Consider the following 27,760-nt stretch of genomic DNA (forward strand, 5'->3'; position numbering starts at 1 on the left):
AAAAATATCTATATCCCTTTGATTCTTTTTTATTTCTATTAAGTATTTATTGATTTAAATTTTGCAATTTTCATTTGGTGTAAATGTGAGTTTTTAAAACTGAGGTAAATAGTGACATATACAAATCTTAAGAATGCAACTCAATGAATCTTTACATATGAATATACCTGGGGAAACTCCACCCAGATCAGGACATAAATATTTTAAACATCTCAGAAGGCTCCTTAATTCCTTCTCCCATTAAATACCCCCCTAGAGGTAACCAATATTCTAACTTTTATCCCCATATATTTAGTTTTGCCTATACTTGGAACGTCATGTAAATGGAACCATCTTGTCTTCCTTTGCTCAACTCTATGTCAATGAGAATTAGATATTATGTCGTATTGTATAGAAGCAGTTCATTCTTTTTTAAATGAATATACCAGAATTTATTCATCCAGTCACCTGTTAATGTACACTGGGATTTCCAATTTTTGGCCACTATGAATGAAGCTACTGTGAATATTCTTGTATATATCTTTCTTAAGTGTCTATGCCATTCTTGCATTCCCACCAGCAATGTAGGTGTTCTAGTTGTTCTACATTCTTGTTGACACTTGCTATTTTCAACTTTTTAAATTTAAGCCATTCTGGTGGGTGCATAAAAGTATAATTGTGGTTTTAATTAGCATTTCCCTGATGAATAATGATGCTGAGAAATGTGCCATATGCTTATTAGCCATTTGGGTAAGGATTAGAGCTAGGCATGGATATCCTCTTTTGTGAGGTACCTGCTCAAGTCTTTTGCTCATTTTTAAACTGTATTGTATGTCTTTTGCTTTTTGATTTTTAAGAGTTTGTGTATATTCTGCATACAAGTATTTTGTCAAATATATGCCTTGTGAATATCTTCTCCTAATCTGTGGTTTGCCTTTTCACTATTTTTGATGAAAGAAGTTTTTGATGCCTTTTGATGAAAGAAGTTTTTAATTTTAATGATGCCTTTTGATGAAAGAAGTTTTTAATTTTAATGATGCCTTTTGATGAAAGAAGTTTTTAATTTTAATGAAGTCCAATTTATCAACTTTTTCTTTTATTATTAGTATTTTTATATCCTGTTAGAGAAATCTTTTCTTATCCCAACTCTCTTGCTTTAAAAAAATCCAATTATAATGTTCTTTTTTAGAGGAGCCTTGGTTGTTGTTGTTCTAACCTGTTCCCTTCAAAATCTAATGGATTTGACCTCTTCCCATTGTGATGAATCAGAACCTTTTATAAAATTAACAAGGCTAAAATGACAACAGCATCCATCAAACCAAGTTAAATTTACTCAGAACAAGGCTCTATCAACTTACCGAAAAGCTACGTATGTCACCATTGCAATTCCTAAGAAAATGGAGGAGATTCCACATCCAGTGTATGTTATAAGCACTAATATCCGTTCATTCACTGCATCCACTGCAGATCTTGATAAATCCTAGGGAAAGCAATGTGTTATATTTTATACATTGGCCAGAACAAGTTTATGGTAAAACTCTTCCAGTGCTAACAGGAGGTTCCCAGGGTATATAGCATCTCTGCTACAGCTCTAATTAAACCAAAGTATGTAGATGGATATATGATAAGACTGCATATTGTTTGTTGAATATGCCTATTGCAGTTTACAGTGTACAGAGCATAAAGAGCCATCAACAACACTGGAAGAACACTTAGTCCTCACTTTTATTTTCATTAACACGTCCCAAACTAATAGATGCTAATTGGGGATGCAAAGTGAATCATTGCCTGAACTAAGCATTCCAAAACACTACACAAAACATCAAAAACAAACAAATGTTCCTTTTTTCTTATACCTTAGGTAACTTTCATAAAATTAAGAGACAAAATGAACCTTGGAGATCACATAATCCAGCAATTTCTTAACCTGAGGACCATAAAAGATCTGAAATGTCATACAAAATTATTTGAATATATGTGTGCATTGTTCTGGGAAGAAGGCCAATAGCTTTCATCAGATGGTTACAGAGATTCATGACCAATAAAAGGTTAAGAGTCACAGGTCTACTCTGGTAATTCTCAACTGGAAGTGGTTTTGTCCCTCCACTAGGGACATTTGGCCATGTCTACAGACATTTTTGGTTGTCACAACTGGGGAAGATGCTACTGGCGTCTAATGGGTGTAGGTCAGGGATGCTGCTAAACACCTTACAATGCACAGAACAGCCCCCCACAACAAAGAATGATTTGCCCAGAATATCAATAGTGCCAAGGTTAAGAAATCCTGGTCTACTCAAATCTTTCACATTTCAGAAGACAAATCTAAGGTCCAAACAAATGAAACAAACTTATCAAAATCACACAGGTACTTAGTGACAGAACTAGGATGTGAGCCCTAGTCTTTTGACTTCTACTGTAATGTTCTAACCAATTTGGAGAAGTTAAACAAAATTCTTACAAGTCAATAAGTACCAATAGAACACCTCTTATTTGTTGAATACATATGGTAAAAATAAAGAAATATAAAACAGATCTCAGCCCTCAAGGAGCTTACTATTAGTAGAATAAATAACTCATGCTTACTCTACATTGCATTAAAATAACAGTATATAATATATAATAAAGTAACTTAAGATAACTAAGAAAGTACTCATGGGTGGGTAGAGAAGAAAGAACATATTTCAGGGCCATTTTGAAGGAAAACTCAACAAGTTCTGATATTAAGGACAACTGTAGGGAATGAAGGAGATAGAAGATTTAACAATGATTCTGAAACTTTAAGCCTGGATATGTGAATTGACCAGATAACTCTTGTTTGGTTAACTACTGCAAGTATTTTTTAAAAATTCATCTTTCCTACACTACAATTTGACAATAATTATTAAAATTAAAATTAAAAAATATATATATCTTTATTGACTTCAGAGAGAAGAAAGGAGAGGGAGAGAGAGAGATAGAAACATCAATGATGAGAGAGTCATTGATCGAGCCCGCAACCCGGGCATGTGCCCTGACCAGGAATCGAACCCCGATCACCTGGATCCCAGGTTGACGCTCAACTGCTGAGCCACTCCTGGCCGGGCAAAAATTAAAAATTTTAATGACTATACCATTTACCCCAGCAATTATACTTCTATCAATTTATCTTACATAAGTAGTTACATCAGTGTTAGTAGATAAATAAATAAAAATGGTTATTACAGCATTGTCCATAATGAATAAAACAGTAACAACTAAAATGCCTACCCATTGGGAATTGGTTAAATTCATTGTGTTAAATCCATACAATGGAATACAATAAAGACATTTAAAAATTGAAATAGATGGATACACATTTTCTTGAAAGGTGTCCAATATATATATGTTTTGGTGAAAAGCAAGTGGTAAAAACAGTATAAATAACTTGACTTGATCTCACTTTATAAAACAAAAACATACATTAATATAAATATAGAAAAACATTCAGAAAGAATATACATAAATGTATTAAAGGTGGTAATCTCTTGGGAGGGGGATTGTAGGAACCTTTTCTGTAATGTTTGAATTTTGAGGAACAGTTATTAATTTTATAAGGAGAAAAATAAATATTTATTTTAATTTGCTCTACTTTGGATGAACACAGGAAAGCTTTTTTCTTCTTGCATGTCACTTTTCTATAACTTAGTTCACAAATATATTCCTGGACTGTAATCCAATAAAAGTTGTCAAAATTCTATCAAGGAGTGATTAAGAGACAACTCACCATTAAGACTCCAAAATGGGTGAGGTGGTCACAATGACATATTGTGTAATTTATATTTGTTTCCTTTACTTTACAGCCTGATGAATTCCATCCACCTCGCCCATCTGCAGGAGACAGAAGGAAGTTTGAAAGCAATTTTTGTTTTTCTCAGAAATATTTAACTTTTCATTGTATGCACCTTCCAAACGTGTCTTATAATTAATATTGTTTGTTAAGACAGCAACAGAGAGGTATAATTGAACACTGAAATTAAATTAAGTCTAGTAAGTTAAATTGATTTGGGGGGGACTTCATAAATGTCATAACTTCTAGGCTCTCACTTTTCCTGTTCCTGTACAGACTATGACAGACTCTAATCATGAGCAACAGTCCTGCCACCATGCTGGAGCAACAGAATAAGGACTGTTCTCTTTCAAGTAGCACAAATAGGAAACAGGTAGATCTAGAACTTTTTGAAGGACATGAGTTATGGAATAAAGGCTGGCACTTGGGTATACTCAGTGGGACTGGACTAAACATTTGAAATAACCAGTTCAACCCAGAATTCAAATAATCTCAAGTGCTTTGCACTCAAGCCAGATCATGGTCTGAAGTTCCTTAGGGCCAATTAAAGTGTCTGGTCTACTGAACACCTGCTTAGTTTCTCGCTCCTGAGCATATTCAGGATTCTCGCACCAACCCTCAAACCTCCATAACCTGCAGATCTTTGGTGCTAGACTAGATTTAGAGTAGAACCTCCAGGGTAGCAACAGACCAAGGAAGTTATTCTAGGGCAGACAGCTAAGTATGATCAACATTTTTCCATCCAGGATAACTCCATCAATTCCAGAGGTTCTAGACCCATGGACAGAGGGGTGGGGACAAAGGGTGGCCTGGAGGAGCCCAGGAACTGGCATTAATGAACAGATCAATTTATTTAGGATGTGGGGGGCAAAGCTCATCATTTTATGGGACTCTTATCCTGAGACACATGGAAGGGACTAGGAAAGGACAGTGCTATTTCTGTTGTAGGAAAAGAGTAATATTCCCACATCCCAGGGAGTTGAATAGGAAAAGACTTTCTCTTTTTTCTCAGAATTTCAAGGATATTGAAAAATGACAAGTTCCCAGGCAGAGCTTCCACAGGTGGAAGGACTGGCCACATAGCCACTCCTGGCACTCCAGGGGAAATTGATTCTGTGTCGGAATTCTCTGAGATTAGTCAATATCCCTGAAGATTCAAATGGAGATGGCAAGCCTAAGAGGGATCAATTCAGCATTTTATCCCCAACCTCTTCTCTTACTGTCCCCAGACTCATACCTAGGCAATCAGGAAGGGCCCTTAAAAACTAAGCAGAAAGTCTTATCCCTTCAATGAAAAGATAAAAAGATTGGACCCCCAAGAGACTAAAGGACACACAGTTGGGCTAGAAGAGATGAAGAAAAAAAGGGAAGGAGCTAGTAGTAGATGTTGCAAGTCTCCAAGGGAAACCACAGATAAAGAGCCAGGTGTTCATTCCTTAACTTTCTTCAAACAGCTCAAGGCCAATCTTCACTGGATCTTCTAGCTTTCTTTCTTCCAGCTTTGTTTACCCTTGAGTTGTGTGATTTTCTGATCTCCCAAATAAGTCTCATGAAAAAGAAAATGTTTTTTAAACTCTCATGCCCTAATTGGTTATAAAACTCATATTTGTATCTTGGCCCATCAGAGTTCTCTGTAGCGTCTCATAAGACAGTAGCTTCGGTACAACTCTCTTCCTTCAACTGCCAAAGAGGAAAATGGTCAGGGGCAAAGTCCTACTGAAAGCCTAAGACAAAGTTTGCTAAGAAAAATACTTACTGTTATTCTCAAAGTCCCAAAAGGCACAGTGAACTTGATCATAATTCTAGAAAAAAGAAAAATCAGAGGTAAACACCTTTCTTTGTGATAGTTACCACACAACAGCAAGTACAGACGTGGTTTTTCCCCCCAGTGTTTTTTCAAACAGTAGACACACACACACACACACACACACACACACACACCATTTATGAGTTGTTGTTTTAAATTATATCTTTATTGATTTCAGAGGGAGAAAGGGAGAGGGAGAGAGAGGTAGAAACATCAGTGATCATTGATCAGCTGCCTCCTGCATGCCCCGAACTGGGGATCGAGCCCGCAACCCGGGCATGTGTTCTGACTGGGAATCGAACCTCGATCTCCTGGGTCATAGGTTGATGCTCAACTGCTGACCCAAGCCTAGCTGGTCTGTGAGTTGGTTTTAAAACTAACCCTAGGTAACTTGGGATTTACAAGTGTGAAAACAGCATGTTACTGCATGATGATCTGGTATATGTCCCTTAAAATATTTGGTAACATGAATTTTCCACACTCTCCTCATGAGAGGCCCAGGAGGAGGCTGTGGATGGTCCATGCAGGTCTGATGTGTGGGAGGTGTTCCTTATGGAACTTTGGAATTTGGGGCTCAAAGCTGAGATCAAGCCTTATAGATACAAGGTTGAGCTGCCTCCCTATTAGGCCTAATGAGCATTCCTGAGGTCTCGCAGGCTCCTACAATCTCCAGGACTGAAGACAATAAGAAACTGGTTATTGGGGGATGCATGGAGTGCTGTAGACCCAGCCTGAATCGAAATCTTACCTATCTAACATGTTTCATTTGGTATCTGTGTGGGTTTTTTATTCCCCTCCCACTCTTCCTTCTTCCCTTCTAGAATTAAGAGCTGTGAAAAATATGATGTACCATATGGTCTTTTAGATTGGGAATGAAGGAAGCTATCAAGATTTCTCACTGGACATACATTAACATCAAAGAATGTAACAGTAGTTCATTATTATACCATGGCTAAATTTTGATAATTCAGTAATATATACCTTATGTGTTTCCATATGACTATGGTTTTAAACCTTTGGTGATAATACATATTTTAACACTCTGCATAGAAATTCAAGGGATAAAATGTTCAATTATTTTGAATTAAGTTGTTTGTCTCACTCATAAATAAATGGAATTAAATACCATTTAGTATGATGGGACAACCAAAAGTCCACTTGCCCATAATCACTCCTTTGCCAATCTGTCACAGTGCTAGAAGCCCACCATTAGTTATCCCTTTAAGCTAAGGCATTATTTCTAGAAGCCCCAATTACAATACAACTCAGCTACCTAGAATGGAATAATCTTCATTAAGTCTTAGATCACATCTTGCTAACTAGCCAATTATTTTTCATGAAAAAATCATGGAGGGGTTCTGAGGCCTTTTTATTCTGAGATGAAAATGGATATGTTACCTGGTTTCCTTCAGTATGCTGCAGAGTAATAACTACTGGGTCGGCCAAGTTTCGAATGGGTGTATCTGAAATGCTGGCACTCACAACATATGTAGTTAATGCTTTAGTGGCATTTTTGATCTATAGATAAAACATAAGGAAAAGGAATTCAGGTTCTAAGTTTCTAATTTTTGCATGTTAATAATCAATCTAGAATTAGGTAGAGAAATATGGAAAATAAAATCACAAGCTAAGAAAGAATTTTTAGAGGTTATTTAGTTCATCTCCTGTCTTCACATAAGGTCTCAATTATACCAAGCTAGAACAATTTATTAATCCATCCACATATCCAAATATCTACCTAACAGGCACTGTTTTTGTGCCTGCTACTCAGTGTTGCACTAACAACAAAATAAAATTATTCCCTACTTTGATAACTCTCTGGACCTTGATATGTCCCAGTTCTAACCCTCAACCATCTTTACTTCTCAGGAGCCCTCCTTATAAAGAACATAAATCCATCATGACTTAGTTATAAGCCACTTCCTGTTCCATACTCACTGGAAATGGAAATAAGTTGATCAACATCTAGCTTGGAACAAGTCTCTGAGGACATTCATCCCCTCCCAAGGGAACCGTGAACTCTGAGGCCAGAGCACAGGCATTATGTGTCCTGTTGTCTCCCACATGGCCTAGCGCACAGTAGGTATTTTATCTTGTACCCACAGTAAGTCAGTTACTTTGTTAGGTGTTTTCCACATATACTACCTTCAGTGCTCATTGAAATAATATAGGCATTTTTCAGTTAAACTGAGGCTTGGGGAGGCTCAAAAACCTGGAGAAAATTCACACAGCTAGTGAGTGATAGAGCAGGGCTGCTAAACAAATGTTGGTTTAAAGAAACAAACCAGAATATATCCCTTGAGGTAAGGAGCTTGATAACTAACAGAGCCAAAGTGTTTCATGTCAAGGCTTCGGGAGGCAAGGCAGTTGAAGACTGCCTCTTCTGGTGCACAAGTGAAGAAATGAAAAATAAGGCAGGTACAAGACAGAAGGGAGGGGAAGCAAATCCTCTGAGGACTTGTCAAGAAAATTTAGAGGAGGCGAGCCCAGATTATGTCCCTTAGGGAGCCTACTGGGCCACTTTTAGAAGCTGCCAAGTCTTCTCTGAGCCCTGCGGCCACTGAGAACTGAGTACCTATGAACACAGCCTGGGTCTCTACTTGGAAGCTACTCATTTCCTGTTCCCGACCAACTCTGTTCATCTAAAGCCAGTCTAATGGTTCAGAGCTCCCTTCCCAGCAGAATTGCTTTGGCATAGCCTGATGTGGAGGTGGATATGGTGGAAAGGGCCTTTGCTGACAGGCAAAAGACCAAGTGTAAGTCTAAGTCCTCCTGTTCCTTGAAAATCCTTTTCCCTTTCTGGGGCATTGGTGACATGAAGAAAAGTGGACCAGATGATATCTAACAACCCTCCCAACTTAGTCCAAGATGTACAGTTTTCTGTAGTAGAAAGGCCAAAGGAAGAGAAAAACCATGACCTAGGAAGATTTAATTAACCTATTCTCTGGGTTTATTTCCCTTACATACAAAATGGCGGCTATGCAAGGAAAGAACTAAATCATTTCTCATTCTTTCACCTATGAGATCTAGGTTCAAGTTTTACTTGTTTCACTTCTGAACTTTTACATAAGCTGTTCTCTCTGCCTGAAACACTCCTCCTTTTTCTCTTCACTATCTTTCATCTTCTAGCTCCTACTCAAGCTCAGGTCGCAGCTGACACCTCTCTTACTCTAGGCCTTCTTTGATCTCCCAGACAAGGGTAGATGCCATCCTCTATGCTCCCAGGGCCCCTGTGCCATATTATACTTGCCTAGTGCTTTGTCCCTCTCCCTGAGAACTGGCACTAGTGGAGGACTGGAGGAGTGGTGTCTTAATGATTTTTAAGGTAATATGTTGTAATGACAGTTAATATTTTGATCAAAAGATGTTAGAAAAAGGAGTGTGAAAGCAAGCCTGAATAACTAACTGCATGAATAAATAAATAAATTGTGTTACCTCCAGCAGGTCCTTTCCCCTATCTGGGTCTCAGTTTCCTCATTGGTAAAATGAGGAGGCTCATTATGAGTTATAAGGGCCCTTCCATCCCTGGATTTGATGACAAGCTAGTTCTAATCCTTCTTCATCTGGCACTATGATGTCTGTAGGCTAATTTTGGCAAAGATCTTTAATCCTTTTCAATGGAAGGTGTTAGTGAATAAAAAATACTGATTAGGTGTGAAATCTATGCAAAGAAGTTTATCTTTTATTCTATGGAACAAGCACAGCCCACTGAAGAAAGAGAAAATTACCAAAATAATGGCATCTCAGATGATACAGAGAAATTACAAACCTACCAAAATGGTCAGAGTGTTATGAATCACATTCTTAATTTTTATTAAATTTTTTTTTCATTAATTGGCTTGTTCTGTGTCCAACTTAATTTTTTCTATTAAAAAAGGTATAGTAGCTAGGCCAGAGTGGCTCAGTTGGCTGAGCATCATCCTGTGCACCAAAAGGTTGCTGGTTCATTTCTGAATCAGGGCACATACCTGGGTTGGGGGTTTAATCCCTGGTTGGGGCAAGTACAGAAGGCAACAGGTCGATGTTTCTCACGTTGATGTTTCCCTCTCTCTCTCTCTCTCTCTCTCTCTCGCTCTCGCTCTCGCTCTCGCTCTCTCTCAGCATGTGTTTGGGTGAAGCTTTAAAAAGGTATAATAAATATATATCTACAGAAAACATGTTGGATACTTAGCCCTATGCTGTGTACCACAAAAAAAAAACAAACATGTATGAGCCATGACATATGCCACAGCCTAGTTGGAAAACTACACAGAAGAATGAAACAAGAATGCAAGCAAGGGGCTCACAAACTTCAGGCAGCTTACGGAGTGGGATCTGAGCTAAGTCCACAGGAATAGATAGACTTTAGATAGATAGGGGGACTGGCTAGAGAATTCCAGTAGAACAGAACATCCTACAGACATAGCTGGAGACAATGTAGTATATTTAAGTTGGTATGTGGTATATTTAAGTTAGCCCAGAACAACCTCTCCCAAAATAACTCTGAATATTTGACCATTAGAAATTCATTCCTTTGACTAGCCTTTTTAGGAAATGCAAACATCTAGACAAGTTAATGTATTGACCTGTTAAATACTTGGGCTTTCGAATCAAAGCTGGGTTTGACTCGTAGCTTTGCCACTTCCTAGTTCTGTGACTTTGGGCAAAATTACTTAACCTCTTTGTCTTAGTCTGTTCAGGCTGCTATAATAAAATACCACAGACTGAGTAGCTTATAAGCAACAGAAATCGATCTCTCACAGTTCTGGAAGCTAGAAGTCTAAGATTAGGGTGCCTGTATAGTTGGGTTCTGGTGAAAACCCACTCTCTGGTTCATAGATGGCAACTTCTTGCTGTGTCCTCACATGGTGGAAGAGGTGAGGGGGCTCTCTAAGGCCTCTTTTATAAGGGGACTAATCCCATTCATGAGGGCTCCATTTTCATGACATAATCGCCTCCCAAAACACCTCCTTTCTAATATCATCACCTTGGGGGTTAGGATTTCAACACAAGAATTTTGGGGGGACACATTCAGACCACCAGCATTCTTTGAGTCTCAGTTTCTTGTGAGAAGTACATGAGATAATAAATGTAAATATTGACAATTAATAGTAATCATCATCAACAACTTCACGCAAAGTCTTATTGCTGTCTTCCCAACAGCAACCTGAGACAGAGCAGGCTGAAGGAATGGGATTTTTGGTAAGCAGAGCCCCAAGACAGGAAAACAATAATAGTAATGCAAACACTTACATGGTGCTTATTATGTGACAGGCAATATTCTAAGCACTTTATATATATTAACTCTTTTAATCCTTCAACAGCCCAGTGTGGTACTGAATATTACTTTGTTTTACATAGGAGGAATCTAAGACACATGGAGATTGAGTAACTTGTCCAAGGTCACACAAGAAGATTATGGCATAGTCAGCTTTAAATTCAGCCAGTCTGACCCCGGAGTCCATGCTTTTAACCACCACATTATACTGCCTCTCTGTTTCAATAATGGGTGAGGACTGGAGGCCTCAGAGGAGGTGATATGGAGACAGTGAGAAGGAATAACAAATTCCTGCAAGCAATTGTCCAAGTGGGCACCATTCAGCTTCAATTAAATTGGCCTGAGAGAGTGGGCATGGTGGCTTTGAGGAAGCAGGGAGATTTGGGAGAAAAGCACTGACAAGCTGAAACAGCATTTCATCAGGAGAACTCGCTGTTCTTTTCTGGCTTAAAAAGATCTTGAGGACTCTGTTTGGTCACCAGATAATCCTTAAGGTCCCTTCCAAAGCTGAGAAGCTGTGAATATTAAAAATTGTGGAACATCATTAAAGTAGATGTTGATTCATGTTGAGAGCCAGGGTTTGTGCTGGGAGACTTGTGGAATAAATCAGAAGGCATAATTCTAAAATAAACAAACACCATGAAAATAGAGTTTATAATTACTGTGAGTCACCACATGTCAGTCCATGACCAGTTACCAAAGGCAAGAACTTACCTTAAAGAGTGAAGTTTGGCCAAAGAAATTAAACAAGATCGTCTGTAAGTTGCTAAGAGGAATTCTCTCCCTCAATGATTTAGGCAAATATATGGAAGCCAAAACCATCCCCAAAGGGACTTCACTTAGGTAAATCTGCCAAAAAAAGCCAAGAAATGAAAACTAGAGTAATCACCCATGAGCTTGAAGTCCTCCCCACCTCCCACCCCAGCCCAGCCTCAGCCCCAGAGTATCATATGGAGGGCTGAAGGATGGGAACTAGCTCCACATGCTATGCTATACCTTTTACACACACGCACGCACACACACACACACACACACACACACATGTGCAGACATGTGTACACTCAGATCACAGGCTAAGACATGACCCGGTGCACATAGACATAGACACAAGCAGTACCCTTCTTTCTAAACCTATCCTTGAGTTTCTTTCCCTTTGATCTGCTTTCACCTGGATATTTATAAAGGTGGAAAGAGGAATGAAAAATTAAATGATATGCCACAATTCTCAGAAATAAAGGCCAGTCTTCTTCCATATAGTTCTAAGAGGGGGAAAAACACAGGAAAAAAAAAACCAGTACAATGGCATTAAGCACTTCCCCATAGTTTATTAAGCAATGCTTTTGTTAATTGAGACAGGGAAGTGAAGTGTTTGGTCTTAGGAATTCTTCTAGAGGCTCACTACCAGAAGAATTTGTTGCTTTGACTGATAATAATATTTGATAAGTACTGGAGCATTTTTGACAGTGAAAGGGGGCTTTACCAATAATTACATTAGGACCACAGTTGTAAATGTGGATTCTCCCAGACAAAACAAAGTATATGGGCACTCTTACATGCATTCTCTCATTGAATCACTCTATCAATTCTGAAAAGTATGCTGTATTATGCTATCAGGAAATGGGGGCTCAGAGAGGTGAAGTGACTTGTCCAGGGTCACATAGTTGGGACATAATTTTACAAAGATATGTGTGATTTTGTCCCACATTTTCTCCATTATCCATGCTGCCTCAAGAAACTGTTATCTAACTGGGCACACTATGGGGAGATGAAAATTTATAATATTTCTAAGAATGATTTGTGATCCTAAAAGCCATATAGCTCTTCTCCTGGCACAGATGAAGTCTGCTAGGGCAATCAAGTACCATGGAGAAGTTATAATTTAGCTTCAACATGTAAGCAGTTTGGTACCAAGAATGTGATGGGGATTGGTTGGCTTGTTTCTCCATCAAAGTCTATAATAGAATACCCCATATGTAACCAAAATGCAATGGGAAGTCAACATCTGCTTCCTGTATGCCTGAATTGCTCCTAATGGATTTGACACTCCTGTATATAACAACTATACAAAATAACCATGACTTCAAGGCACTGGAAAATGAACTAAAGCAGGCAGATTTTGAAGAACAGTAGACATTTGGGAAAAGGTAACATCACAAGGTGAGTTAACAGTTTTTACAGCTTTAGTCTCATGGCAGGCTGAAACTAATAGTATGAAAGATGCTTAAAATTCCAATAGAAAATCTGCACTCTTTCTGGCATGAAGAACCATAAAAAAGGGTCCAGACAACCACAGCCACTGGAAAGTCAGTGACAAATCCTGGAGAACAGAGAGCCAGAAAAGGGGGAGCCAAAATTCTGAGTATGAAGTCTACCTGATCTCTGAACCACATATGTACAAAACAGACTTCAAGTAAGGATTACTGAGATTGAGCTTCCTTCCAAGAAATGGAATCTAGCCCGGCCAGGCATGGCTCAGCAGTTAAGCATTGACCTAGGACCTAGGAGGTTGCCATTGGATTCCCGGTCAGGGCACATGCCCAGGTTGCAGGCTCGATCCCCAATCAGGGCGTGCGGGAGGCAGCCGATCAATGACTCTCTCATCATTGATGTTTCTGCCTCTCTCTTTCCTTCTCCCTTCCTCCCTCTGAAATCCATAAAAATTAAAAATTAAATAAAATAAATGGAATCTACAGTTTGATTCCAACCAAGTTAATTGGTATAACAAAATCAAAAGTCTTCAGAGGAATATACTAGAATACAGAGTTTCCACAACATAGCACTCACAATATGCAAAACATAATCCAGTATTACTCGATATGTGAAGAAAAAACAAATGTGATCCATTTTCAAGGAAAAGACAATCAATGGAGATCAACTTTGAGATGACTCAGATGTTAGAAATAGCAGACAAGAATTTTAAGGAAGCTAGTATAACTATGCTCAGGTATTTAAAATAAAATATGCTTGCAATTAATGCAAAAAGAGGAAGAAACAGCACAGAAACAGAAGCAAAAAAAAGGAAAGTCTAGAATTGAAAATACAGTATTTAAATTTTTTAAATTGCACTGGAAGTGTTCACTAGTAACATGAAGATGACAGAGGTCAATGAACTTGAAGATAAATCAATAGAAATGATGCTATCAGAAGAATAGATAGTAAAATGATTAAAAACGTGAACAGAGTTTTAGGAACCTGTGGGCCAGCATCAAAAATCTTACATACATGTATTTGGAGTCTCAAGAGGAGAGGAGAGAGACAATGGTGAAGAAATAGACCAACATTTACAAAAGTATTTGATTTTTTTAAAGATGCCAAAACAAGCCAATGGGAAAGAAAAGTCTTCAATAAATGGTGCTGGAATAACTAGATACTTATACTGAACAAAATGAACTCTAAACCTTATACCACATCTTACATAAAATGTAATTCAATTAATTAGAATTATAGTCCTAAACATAAAAGTTAAAACCATAGAACTTTTAAAGAAAAGTATAGGAGAATATCTTCATGACCTGCTAGTAGGCAAAGATTTCCTTGACGAGTCATATATTGTTATTCATAAAAGAAAAAAATGATAAATTATACCACATCAAAATTAAAACTTATGTTCATCAAAAGACATCACTGAGGAAATAAACAGAGAAGCCAAAGAGAAAATATTCTCAAAATATATATCTGATATCTCTCCTGACCTCCCCGAACCCCCCTTCCCCCTGAGATTCATCAGTCTGTCCCATGCTTCTATGTCTCTGAATCTATTTTGTTCACCAGTTTATTTTGTTCATTAGATTCCACATATGAGAAAGATAAATTTAAAAATATATATGATAAATGGCTTTTATCCAGAATATGTAAAAAATGCTTAAAACTCAATAATAAAAAAGGTAAACAACCCAAGTTAAAAATGGGCAAAAGATTTTTTTTTATTGTTGACAGTATTACAGATGTCCCCCATTTCCCCCTCTTTGCCCACCTCCACTCAGCTTCCAACCCATCCCAGGCCTTCACCACACTATTGTCTGTGTCCATGGGCTACGGGCAAAGTATTTCAAGAGATACTTCACCAAAGAAGATGTACAAATGGCCAATACAAAAATGAAAAATCACTTCATATCAGTGACGACTTTAGAAAACAGTATGATAGGTTCTTACAAATTTAAACATACATCTTATGAGCCAGTAATTCCATTTCTAGGTATTTATTCAAGATATATGAAAACATATGTCCACATAAAGACTTTTGCATAAATGTTCAATGCAGCATTACTCATAATAGCCAAAACTGGAAACAATCCAATTGCCCATCAACAGGAGAATAGTCACACAATCTGTGGTATATCCATACAATAGAATATTTATTCAGCAATAAAAAGAATAAATTTCAGAAACAAAAGAATGAACCTCAAAAACAACAAAAAGAGCATTATGCTACACGAAAGAAGCCTTATACATGACAGTACATATTAATTGTAATAACTATGCACAGTGCCAGATGGGTACTTGAAATATAGGAAGACACTTTGTAAAGTATATGATTGTCTAGCCACTATGCTGAACACCTGAGACTAATACAAAATAATATTGAATGTGAACTATAATTAAAATATAATTTTTTAAGAATGGAACCCCCCCAAAACAGTACATATTATATGATTCCATTTATATAAAGTTCTAGAAGAGGCAAAACTATAGTGGTGCCTGGCTGGTGTGGCTCAGTGGTTAAGCCTCAACCTATGATCCAGGAGGTCATGGTTCGATTCCCGGTCAGGGCACATTCCCTGGGTTGTGGGCTTGATCCCCAGTGGGGGGGGGGGGTGCAGGAGGTAACTGATCAATGATTCTCTCTCACCACTGATGTTCCTATATCTCTCTCCCTTTCCCTTCCTCTCTCTAAAATCAATAAAAGCATATTTTAAAAGAAAAAATTATAGTGCAAAAAATATTGGAATAGTGGTTGCCAATGCAGGTAGTAGTTTCAAGAATTGACTGGGAAGAGGCATGAGGGGACTTTTAGGCGTGATAGTAATGTTCTATATCATGATAGGGGTTTAAGTTACACAGATGACACATTTGTCAAAATTCAGAGAGTGTATACTTAGAATTTGTGCATTTCCCCATATGTAAATTTTATACTTTACTTTTTAAACTATAAGTTTAAAAAATGATGCTCTCTCAAATTGTTTTGAATGGGTTTTGGCAGCCTATGGCTTGCCAAAGTCTGAAGTAATATGGTGTGATGGAAAGGGCCCAGACTTTAAAGCCAGCCAGACATAAGATTGACTCTCAGCTCAGCCATTAGGTTGTGAGTCCATCGGGAAGTTACTTAACTTCCCTGTTTCCTTATCTGTAAAAAGGAGACAGTAACACAATGCTCGACATATAATAAGTGCTCCATAAATGGTACCAAATGATAAACTGGCATTAGAGGTGATTTCGGGACACGGGACCTAAGGTGTATCATTGCAAATCCCATGGATGCCATCCCATCCAAGGTGTTAGCCTACTGAGGGTTATATATGAATCTCCCTTGCAATATTTGTATTTTCATAAGGTCCCCTGAAGATTAAAACCTGACAAAAAGTATCCCCTCTCCCTCCCAAGGAGTAAATGAATGAAGAGTTGGAACAATGCTTGGCTGATTGGCTCTCAGTTCCCTGAACTGCACTCACCTCAGTGTCTGTACCTTCTTTATAGGAGCGAATGCTGAAGACCATGCCTTCAAATGTGCGGTCCACCCTCAGGACAGCTAAAGCCAGGCTGGCCACTGTCAGATTTGCTGTCTTCCCAAAAAAATCCATCTTATGACCAGCACGGTTGATTATCCTCAGAATTCTGCAAGGTACCACAGGTAGAGAAGAGCATGCCTGCCTTTTTGATGTAAAAACTCACCTCCTTTCAAGATTTCCTCAACGTGAGACTTTTCTTTGAGTTTTAATCACTATCTTTATTTTGTTTAGGAATTATTAGATAAGAGCACTGGCTTTGGAGTCAGACAGACTGAGGTCTAAATCTTAGCTCCTCTAATTTCTAATTATGTGGTCAATAAAATAACCTCAGTGAGCTTCCATTTCCTCACCTGCAAAGTCAGAGGTAATACTAGCACTCATCTCAAAAGATTGTCTCAAATATTAAATAAAACTGTTGTATGTAAATCCAGATCCTGCAGGGTCTCATGGGCCAAGAAATTTGGACTTTATACTACATGTAACAGAAAGCCACTGAGTGGTTTTAAAAGCAAGATAATGACATGATATGATATATACATTAAAAGATCATTCTGGCTGGTATGTAGAAAATAGACCATAGAAAGGCAAGAGCAGAACAGGGAGACCAATTTGCAGGTTACTGTAGAAAGCCAGCTGAGAGAAATGAGCCTAGGACTGCATAGTGGTGGTAAAGACAGAGAGAAGTAGATGGATTCCAGGAATATATAAGAGATTCAGAAATTATGTACAGCCTTGGCTGGTGTGGCTTAGTTTGTTGAGCATCCTCCTGTGCACCAAAAGGTTGTCAGTTAGATTTCTGGTCAAGGCACATGCCCGGGTTTCAGGCTCAATCCTTGGTAGGGGACTTGTAGGAGGCAAGGTTCAGTTAAAATTTAAATGCATTATTTCACAACTGAGCTTTCAATGCATAGCTACCTGACCTTTAAAATTTGCAGATACTGTATGTGAAGGAATTAATAACAAATATTTTAAATTTCATGAAACAATTTTTGCTACCAAAGTATTAGTACTTACTCATTGCTTACTTCATGTAGATCAGACACTGAATTGTTTTGTTTTCCCAAAACAGCATCAATTATTTGTAATATAACCTTGGTTAGGTTCATACTTATCTCATCACATTGTGAAATATCAGATAATTTAGAAACAATAATCTTTGTTTCTTCTTCATCCAGAGAGGGGGATTCATTTATCAAATTTAAAATGTGCTTGGCAACATCATCTGCATTCTCTAGAGAAACAAAATAGAAATGTAAAATCTGCATTAGTTTTGGGCCATATTAGTCTACTTCCTTCCCTTTAAAAAGTAAAGGCAGTGAAATGGAAATACAACATAACAAAGTCTACAGAAGGAAAACAATGGACCTCAATTTCTACAATAGATGGAGTCTCAGAAAGTAACACATAAGTCAAGCTTTTATCCATTAAATCCTATTTTAAATACATCAAAGAAACCTTTTTATCACTGAAGAATTATCTTGCAATTAGATTCGAATTAATTTAAGACTTTTTAATAGATTACTTATTGATTTTTAGAGAGAGAGGAAGGGAGAGAGAAATATAGATGTGAGAGAGAGAAATCTATCGGCTGTCCCCTGCATGCCTCCTACCGGGAACCAAGCCCACAACCGGGGCATGTGTCCTGACCAGGAATCAAACCAGCAACCTTTCTGTACACCGGACAATGCCCAATCAACTGAGCCACACCAGCCAGGGCAAGTTAAGACTTTTGAGTATTGGATTGAGTTAAGTAGATCCCACCTTTACTCAAATATTAGCAAACAGTCCATGTTTTCATAATCAAGAGTGGTGATTGTTTTTCTGTCAAGAACCAGCAGCCCACAGAAAAAAAGCAAATATGAACGACATAAAAATAAAAAGAAACTTAATTTATATTTTTTCTAAAGAGTAAGAACAATAGCCCGGCTGGCTCAGTGGTTGAGCATCGACCTAGGATCCAGGTGATTGGGGTTTGATTCCCGGTCAGGGCACATGCCCAGTTTGTGGGCTTGATCCCCAGTCAGGGGTGTGCAGGAGACAGCCGATCAATAACTCTCTCATCATTGATGTTTCTATCTCTCTCTTTCCCTCTCCTTTCCTCTCTCTGAGATCAATAAAGATTTTTTTTTTAAAAAAAAAAAGAGTAAGAACAATAGATATTAACTCATCCACTTTTTCTTCACTTTTTGTTATGGAAATTTTCAAACATGCACAAAAGTAGAAAGAATAGTCTAATGAATCCCCATGTACCTCATGAATCACCTTACATCAACGAGTGTCAATGAAGAGCTAATCTGATTTTAGCTACACTCCCAGCCACCTTCCTCCAACCCCAGATTATTTTAAAGCAAATTCTAGACAGCATATCATGTCATCCATAAAGACTTCAGTATGCATCTCTAAAACAAAGGACCTTTGCTTATCATAACCACAATACCTGTATCATATCTTTAAAAGGTTACCAATAATACTCAAAATCATCAAATATCCACTCAGTGCTCAAATGTCCTTAATTGTCTTATAAATGTCTTTTAAAAATAGTTTCTGTTTGAATCATTGCCCACTTTTAAAGTTAAGAGCTTTGTTAAACAAATGCAACACAAATTAGATTTTAGTTCAATATAACCCATGTAAAGCTGAGCTCCCTTGTGGTACCCTCTTAGCTTAAATCACTCACATTCAAGTAGAGTAACTAAAATACAATAGAAAATAATTGAAAAATACAATCTGTTGAGAAAAATTCCAGAGAGAACATACCCAGGTTATGTTATAAATGACCAAGTCTGTTTAGAAAAACAAAATAATAAAGCATAAACATCATTCTCTCTCTTTCTCTCTCTCTCTCCTCTCTCAAATAGCTCTTTCTCTCTCTCTCATTGTCATTGTAAATTAAGGAATCTTAACTGAGATCCTCTCAATTTCAACCCCTCCCCTGCCCTTAACCATCACTTCACTCTGCCCAACAATGGCTACATCAGAACTGAGTGGGCAGAGTTCTCTCTGAGGAGGTGAAAGGAAGAGTGGACATTGAACATGTACTAATTACTTCTAAATTAATATTTTGTCCTTGTTACACCTATCTTCTGATCTGCTAAAGAACCTGAGAAAACAAGACTAGGGATGGAAGAAAAATACAGAGTATTCACCCATAGATCTTTTCGCTGCTGTAATTAAATTGTTCAGGCTTTGTTGTAAATGAGATAGCCAGAGCTGCCTACCTGCAATCATTATTCTTTGGCTTCAGTGGTGTGACTTCACTTCATGCATTTCCTGCTGTGGCAGAATGAAAGTAAACAACAGGCCCCTAGGAGACCAACTATATTGTAGAAAGTAATTCTAGACTTTTCATTTAGAGTTACATAATTTTTAAGTAAAATTTCAGGACAAATTACACTCATGTAAAAATTCTAAGTCCCCAAGCAAAAGCAATAAAAGGAATCTTCCTTTAATTGTTTTTGAATAAATATATCTCTATTGCTTAAAATGGCTACAATTACTCTGACAATAATTGCAACAATCAAAACAATAATATTGTCTGTTATTTATTGAACAATTCCCATGAGCCAGCATTCTAGTTCTGACTGCTGTATGTTCCACTCCAAAATGCAACAACTTAAAACAACAATTTATTATTATCCCTCATGTTTCTGTGTTTTGACTGGCCTCATTTGAGCAGTTTTCGCTTGGTGTCTCTTATGCATTTGCAGTCAGATGGCAGCTGGAACTGGAGTCATCTGAAGGCTAGACTGGGCTGGAAGTCCAAGATGGCCCATTACACTGGTCAAAATGATCAAAGATAATCACTCAAAGTTTCTTGAGATTGATGGGAGATATTACAACAGATTGAGATGCACATGTTCAACAAAATCTACTGAAACTTGATAAACACAGTGGGAGGCCATGGCATTTGCGCTAGAACTGCATCCATCTCCCACAGCTCTGCCTTGTGGAGGAATTTTTCCATTGGGCTAGGCAGCCAAGTAGCAGTCACCATCTCCCCCAGGTCCCTGGGGTATAAGAGCTATTCTGAGTGGATTTGACAGCCAGTGAAAACTGGCAGTTCCCATCTTTCTGAATCTGGACTGTAGACAATCCATACTGGGCAGTGATAGCAGCTGAGTGCCAGGAATAAGTCCTCCTTCCTCCCAAATACACACACAGCTCCTGCTCCATAGTGAGGAGCCTGCTGAAGCATCTGATGAATGGCACATACACCATCTCCATCTCCTCCCCAAGCTCTTGATCCATAGGATAAATATATTGCACAGAGGAGGGTAGGAAGGAGTCTCAAAGACAGACAACCCTCTACCCCTGCCAAGGAGACAAACTTTGATTGGATCAGACCATGGAGCAATTTATGGCGCAAGGTCATGTCAAAAACAACAGAGCAATAAACTAGCAATTAGGACGCTAACAGATGTATGTGATATCAATAGAGGCAGACCAGTCAGAAGCTTAAGGAGGGGAAAAAGAAAGAGATGCTTAGAGAGAGCCCAGCTAGAACCACAGTCATCCCCGGTGGTCAGGGAAAATGTGTACATGCTGAAGGCTGCATCTTCTAAGGAGTAGCATCAGAGGATATACACTTCAGGGGAACTAGATTTCACAAAAGTAGAACAAAGTCATCACACTTCTTGGTATCAAAATATATTACAAAGCTAGAGTAGTCAAAACAGTGTGATACTGGTATAAACACAGACATATAGAACAATGAAACAGAATAGAGAGTTCAGAAATAAATCCACACATATACCATCAACTGTTCTCCAACAAGGGTGCCAAAAATACACAATGGGGAAAGGATAGTCTCTTCAACAAATGGTGTTGGGAAAGCTGGATATCCACATGCAAAACAATGATATTGACCCTTATATTACACCATACACAAAAATCAATTCGAAATGGATTTAAGACTTAAATGTAAGACCTGAAACTCTAAAACTCCTTAAAGAAAACATAAGGGAAAAGCTTCATGATCTTTATTATAAGTGACAAAAAGCACAGGCAACAACAAAAACAAAAACAACTGGGACAGCATAAAAAAACAATCAACAGAGTGGAAAGTCAACCTACATAATGGAATAAAATATTTGCAAACCATATATCTGATAATGAGTTAATCTCCAAAATATACAAAGAATTCCTAAAACTCAATAGCAGAAACAAAAACAAATAACTGATTAAAAATGGGTTAAGGACTTGAACAGACATTTTTCAGAAGAAGACATACAAAAGGCCAACAGATACATGGCAAGGTGCTCAACATCAGTAATCATCAGGGATATGCAAATCAAAACTACTATGAGATATCACTTCATTACTGTCAGAATGACTAATATTAGAAATCAAGAGATAAGCGCTGGCCAGGGTATGGAGGAAAGGGAGCCGTTGTACACTGTTTGTGGGAATGTAAATTGGTACAGCCATTATGAAAAACAGTATGGATATGGAGGTTCCTCAAAAATTAAAAATAGACTAGCATATGATCCAGCAATCCCACTTGTGGGTATATATCCAAAGGAAATGAAATCACTATATTAAAGAGATATCTGCACCTGGCCAGTAAAGCTCAGTTGGTTGGAGCGTCATCCCATTCACCAAAACGTTGTGGTTCAATTTCTGGTCAGTGCAAATGCCCAGGTTGGGGGTTCAGTCCCCAGTTGGGGTGCATACAGGAGGCAAACAATTGATGTTTCTTTCTCACATTGATATTTCTCTTTCTCTCCCTCTCCTTTCCTGTCTCTGTAAAATAATAATAATAATAATAAAAACATTTAAAAATAAAAAGAAATAAATGGATAAAGAAAATGTGACCTATATATAATGGAATATTATATAGCCACAAAATGAAGGAAATCTTGCCACTTGCAACAACATGAATGGATCTTGAGGGTATTATGCTAAGTGTAATAAGCCAGACACAGAAAGACAGATACTGCATAATCTCACATACATGTGAAATCCAAAAAATAGTTGAACTCACAGAAGCACAGGGTAGAATAGCAGTTGTCAGGGGCTGGGGGAAGAGGAAATAGGGAGTTACTAATCAAAAGGCATGAATTTCAGTTAAGCAAAATGAATAAGTTCTAGAGATCTGTTGTACAACATTGTACCTATTATAGTCAATAGTCATGTATTATACACTTAAAAATTTATCAAAAGAGTAGATTATGTTACATGTTGTTACTACAAAAAATAAAATAAAATTAAGCAAGAAACAAAGTTGATTAGAGGTGTCCAGGGTCTGGAAGGAGAGGGAAATGAAGAATGACTGCTAATGTGTATGGAAGTTTCTTTTTGAGTAATTAAAATGTTCTGGAATTAATAGCAATGATTGCACAATCTAGAGAATATACTAAGAACCACGGAATTATACACATTAAATTGGTGGATTTTATTATATGTGAATATCTCTATAAAAATTTTTAAACTACATTGAGATATCAATTTCTGCTTATCAAATCACAAAAGATACAGAAGCCTGATGCCATGCTGTGCTGATGAGAGGGTTCTGAAGCAGGCACTTTCATGCCTTGCAAGTGGGAGTATAAATTGGTGCAACTATTACAGAGAGCATTTTAACACCATCAAATGTATGATTGATCCAGTAATTCTACTTTCAGGAATTTGTGCTTCAAGAATAGCCAATTTACACAAAATGACATATGAATGATATCTATTACAGCAGTTTTTAAAAAACAAAATGTTATTAACAACTTAAATGCCCATTCATAGAAAACAGGTTGAAGAAATACATGCAGTATAATACAATGTAGTGGAAATAAGAATGAGAAAGCTCTTCATATACTAATATGATCATTTGTTCAATATATTGTTAAGAGAAAAAAGCAAGGTGCAGAACAGCATGTATGCATGCTCCACTTTGTGTATAAAAGGGGAGGGAAACTATACATATATGTATATGTATTGTGTATGAATATGTACATGTATATATATATACATATATAAATTTCCTTATAGATGCATAAAATATCTCTGTAGATATTAACTGAATGGTTGGGGTCAGCAGTAGGAAGGATATATTTGACTATATTCTTGGTTTTTTCAATACTAAACTATGTGAAGTATTATCTATTAAAACTTTTAATGAAATAAAATAAAATAAAAAATAATTAACCAATTTTTAAAAAATAAAAAACATTATATAACAAAAAACACTGATAGTCTTAACTTGTCATGCCCCACTCTCACCTCCACCAACATTAACTACCTAGTTTCTGAGACTGGATTTCTGAGAGGTAGATTTTCCTATATGAGGTTTCCCTGTACTCTTTCTGGTCTCAGGTCAAGTAAACTAACTGAGGTTCCATTATTTCTTCAATGTGTACAGAACAGTCTTACCATCACTGATAATAATATTAGCAAGATCCACAATCTTATCAGGAAGTTCTTGAAGCAATTGGCATTGTTTAAACTTTGGTTTTTCCCACTGAGATTTGCCAGTATCCATACTGATTGAGCTGAAAAAGAGAGGAGAGAGGAACAACAAACTATCTCAGTGGAAGATGAGGCCAGAATAGTCTTAAAGCAAATGGTGAAGGATCATGGTTTACCTTTGGCATGCCTCCCCTCTTTACCCACTCCCAGCCTCCTGGCTGAGATAGCAAAGGAGGGAGCCCCATGTTTGTAAAGTGAAGAAAACTTTGCTTTTGGGAAGGAAGTGAACCTAGGGTACCCGGTAGGAAGTATAAACAGGCAAGAGAGCCTGAGATGGGACATGGCAATATCCAGCAAACCAAGAGTCAAGGCAGAGATTTTGCCCTTCTGGAAATGACTCCTTACCCTCACTTTCCCTTCTTACCCCTGTTCCTGTTAGAATGTGGTCTTTATCTCAGCATATTAATTTACTCAAAGCAATTAATATAGCATCCTCTATAGCTCATTGACCCCCATCATCTACCCTCCACTATGCTTCATCCAGTTCAAACCAGTTCATTTCAAGTCAACTAACACATTTATTGAGTACCCACTATGTTCTAGGACTGGTAGCAGGTGACGAAGACAAACAGGGTAGGGTCTCATCCCTGGAGGAGCTTGTAACTTGGTTTGAGACTGTAAATGTAACTACATTTAATAGGCAAAATAGGAGAACAGTGATATAAACAAAACTGAATCTATCAAACCACCAAGGAAGGAAAATATATTTGCAACTTTTGAGCTAACCTGGTTGCTGAAAGAACAGAGTTGGAAAAAGCCCCACCAGCAGCAGCAGCCACAGAGCAAATAGCATAAGCAAAAAAAGACATGAGGAAGCACCATTAAGTTGGCAAATGGCCTTTTTTGACTGGAATGCATTAAAGAAGGGAGCCTGCAGGTCTAGAGTACTGTTTAGAGATTTGCACTTAATTCTTGAGGCAATGTGAAACCAGAGTGAGAAAGTGGCATGATGGCAACCATACTTTAATAAAATCACACTGGCAGCAGTATGGAGTATAGCTGGTGGGTAATGGACAGTTAGAAGACAAGGAAACTGCTCTAATAGTGGGCAAGATATATTAAGGGCCTGCACTAGGGTAGTGGCTGTGTGCTTGTAGAGGAAAGGCGAGATGTGAGCTCTGCATTTGAGTTTTTGTAAAATCTGCATGATTTGCTGACTGATTAGATGTAGGGAGTAAGAGGTAGACTACGATTCAAGATGTTGCCCTCCAAAAGAGAGCTTTTAGAGCTTCTGTCAAAACTGGCTGCCCTTCTGTTGTGTCCACTTAACTTAAAGACAGAAACCCTTAACATCAGAGAGTAATAGAAGAGGGGCTGATGATTTTAAGAAGGAAAATGATAAAATCTACAATAGAAGAGTGACTTAGTAAATTGTTATGGCCCATCAATGAGTTAGCTTCTGAGGCAGTTTTTCAAAATGGTCATTAAGAAGATGACTGTCAAACATGGAAAATATTGATAAACCGTTGAATGAAAGGTAAATTCCATTATTATTTTTTGTTGTTAATCTTCACTTGAGTATATTTTTTCCATTGATTTTTAGAGAGTGGAAGGAGAGGAAGGAGGGGAGGGAGAGAGAGAGGGAGGGAGGGAGAGAGAGAGAGAGAGAGAGAGAGAGAGAGAGAGAGAGAGAGAGAGAGAGAGAAACATCAATGTGAGAGGAGAGAGACACACCAATTGGTTGCCTCCAGCATGCACCCTGCCCAGGGCTAGGGATCAAACCTGAAACCCAGGTGCATGCCCTTGACTAGAAATCGAACCTGAGACCCTTCAGTGAATGGGGAGATGTTCTAACCATTAAGCATCACCAGCCAGAGCACAAATTCCATTATTGATATGAAGACTGATTATCACTACATAAAACTTAAAGGAATGCAGTGAAAGCCTAGATGAAAAAATATGACAACCTAAAAACAGCTGTGTTCAGATGATGGGATTATGAGTGACTTTTTCTCTCTTTTGTCATCCTGAAATTTTTTCTGGAATGTTATTATGTTGCATTGTATTCTTAAGTAGGCTGAAAGGAAAGAAAGACTAGTAGTAGAGGGGGAGAGAAGGAGCATACTCAGACAAATGACACAGAAACATGCCCTTAATTAGCAGATCTTTGTGTATCTGAACCAGCATTTAGAACTTGGCCAATACATACCAGATTCTAGTAGCATTTGCAGCCTCATTTTTTATGCATCTAGTTTGGGCTGTATCAGTAGGGTTGGTTAAGAACCACTTATATGTCCCTTTGTATTTAGAGGTTGTCTCTTCAGCTTTGCACTTTCCTGGCTCTGCAGAGAAAATGTATGCATGTTTTAAAGGGCAAGAGGCACTTAAAAGTATCACGAATATCTATTATGACCCATCATTATTACCCCATGCACAAACATCAGCAAATAACAGAGGAAACTTTTCTTTTAACCAAGCCATTTAAAGCAGGCTTCGCCTGGCTGGGTATGGCTCAGCGGTTGAGCATCGACCTAGGATCCAGGCAATCGGCGTTCAGTTCCTGGTCAGGGCACAGGCCCAATTGAGGGCTTGATCAATAACTCTCTCATAATTAATGTTTCTATCTCTCTCTCTCCCTCTCCTTTCCTCTCTCTGAAATCAATAAAGATATATTTTTTAAAAATTAAAAATTAAAAAATAAAGCAGGCTTCACTGAAAATAGCATTAAATGGGATATTTCTTTAAAAAAAATAAGCCTCCCATACACCCTCACATTTAGTTCTTTTCATTAAAACTACCAGTTCACAGGGCAGGTGATTTTTTTTTTAATGTTTTTATTGTTTCAGAGAGAGGAAGGGAGAGTGAGAGAGAGATAGAAACATCTATGATGAGAGTCATTAGTTAGCTACCTCCTGTACTCCCCCTGCTGGGGATTGAGCCAAAACCCAGGCATGTGCCCTGACTGGGAATCAAACTGTGACCTCCTGGTTCATGTGTCTACGCCCAACCATTGAGCCATGCCAGCCAGGCAACAGGGCAGGTTTTTTGTTTTTGTCTTTAAAAATGATGCATGTGCCTTGAAAAAAAACTGAAGCCACACAAAGAGTCGTAGAGTAAAAATAAAAGTCCCCACCTGCCAAGTGCCCTCCTTCTGAGGTATCTGCTGTTAATAGTGTGAGGTGCAATGACAGACTGACTTCTGTTCCTGGATGGCTCCTTGCTTCTTAATGGACTTTGGGGTAGATTTGGTTTAAGTAAACTCAATGTATCTGTTATCACTAATATAGACAGAAGCTTGTTGATGCTGAGGGAAGGGTTTTGCTGCCAAGTGTTGTCACCTTAAGGGAGATATGACCTGGACTATGTTATATGATAAGGTCCCTGTTTCTACTGACCATCCCCTGGGTCTCCGACCCTGATTCAGAAAATCTTTCCCTCAGGTGTTGATAGAGTGGTCCAAGAAGTAGCCCAGCCAGTCTTGCCCAGCCATCCCCATCTCATCTCTGAGTGAGGATGAAAGGGCCTTATGCTCATTCTTGGGACACATTCATTAGTGTCATTTGCACGGTGGCTCTGCCTGTGGCTTCAGTTGTTCTGCCTTCCATCTCACTTTCATTAGCAATTGCAACCTGCCCTCTGCCATCCTATTAGTTTGTTGCCAAGGATTGTATATTCTAATGCTTATGTGTATTATTTGGGTTAGCTCAATATTTTTACCCCAGTCTACTGGGGGAAAGGAAGAAAGCTGGCATCAGTGGGAAGAAGGTGGAGTGGCCTGATAGTCTTTT

At 38.1% G+C, this 27,760-nt stretch overlaps 1 protein-coding gene across 1 annotated transcript in view; it reads right to left on the reverse strand.

Annotated features, from left to right (window-relative positions):
• ADGRG4 (adhesion G protein-coupled receptor G4) overlaps positions 1 to 27,760 on the reverse strand; it is an 89,508-nt gene that overhangs the window by 17,957 nt on the left and 43,791 nt on the right. The window contains 9 exon segments of the mRNA XM_087829439.1: positions 1,338 to 1,459; positions 3,722 to 3,825; positions 5,541 to 5,586; positions 6,990 to 7,109; positions 11,563 to 11,697; positions 16,518 to 16,680; positions 17,589 to 17,805; positions 23,937 to 24,055; positions 26,182 to 26,314. Coding sequence (XP_087685565.1) covers positions 1,338 to 1,459; positions 3,722 to 3,825; positions 5,541 to 5,586; positions 6,990 to 7,109; positions 11,563 to 11,697; positions 16,518 to 16,680; positions 17,589 to 17,805; positions 23,937 to 24,055; positions 26,182 to 26,314 — 1,159 coding nt within the window.

The sequence above is a fragment of the Miniopterus natalensis genome, chromosome X, assembly GCF_054644295.1.
Source record: "Miniopterus natalensis isolate mMinNat1 chromosome X, mMinNat1.hap1, whole genome shotgun sequence".
Lineage (NCBI taxonomy): Eukaryota > Metazoa > Chordata > Mammalia > Chiroptera > Miniopteridae > Miniopterus > Miniopterus natalensis.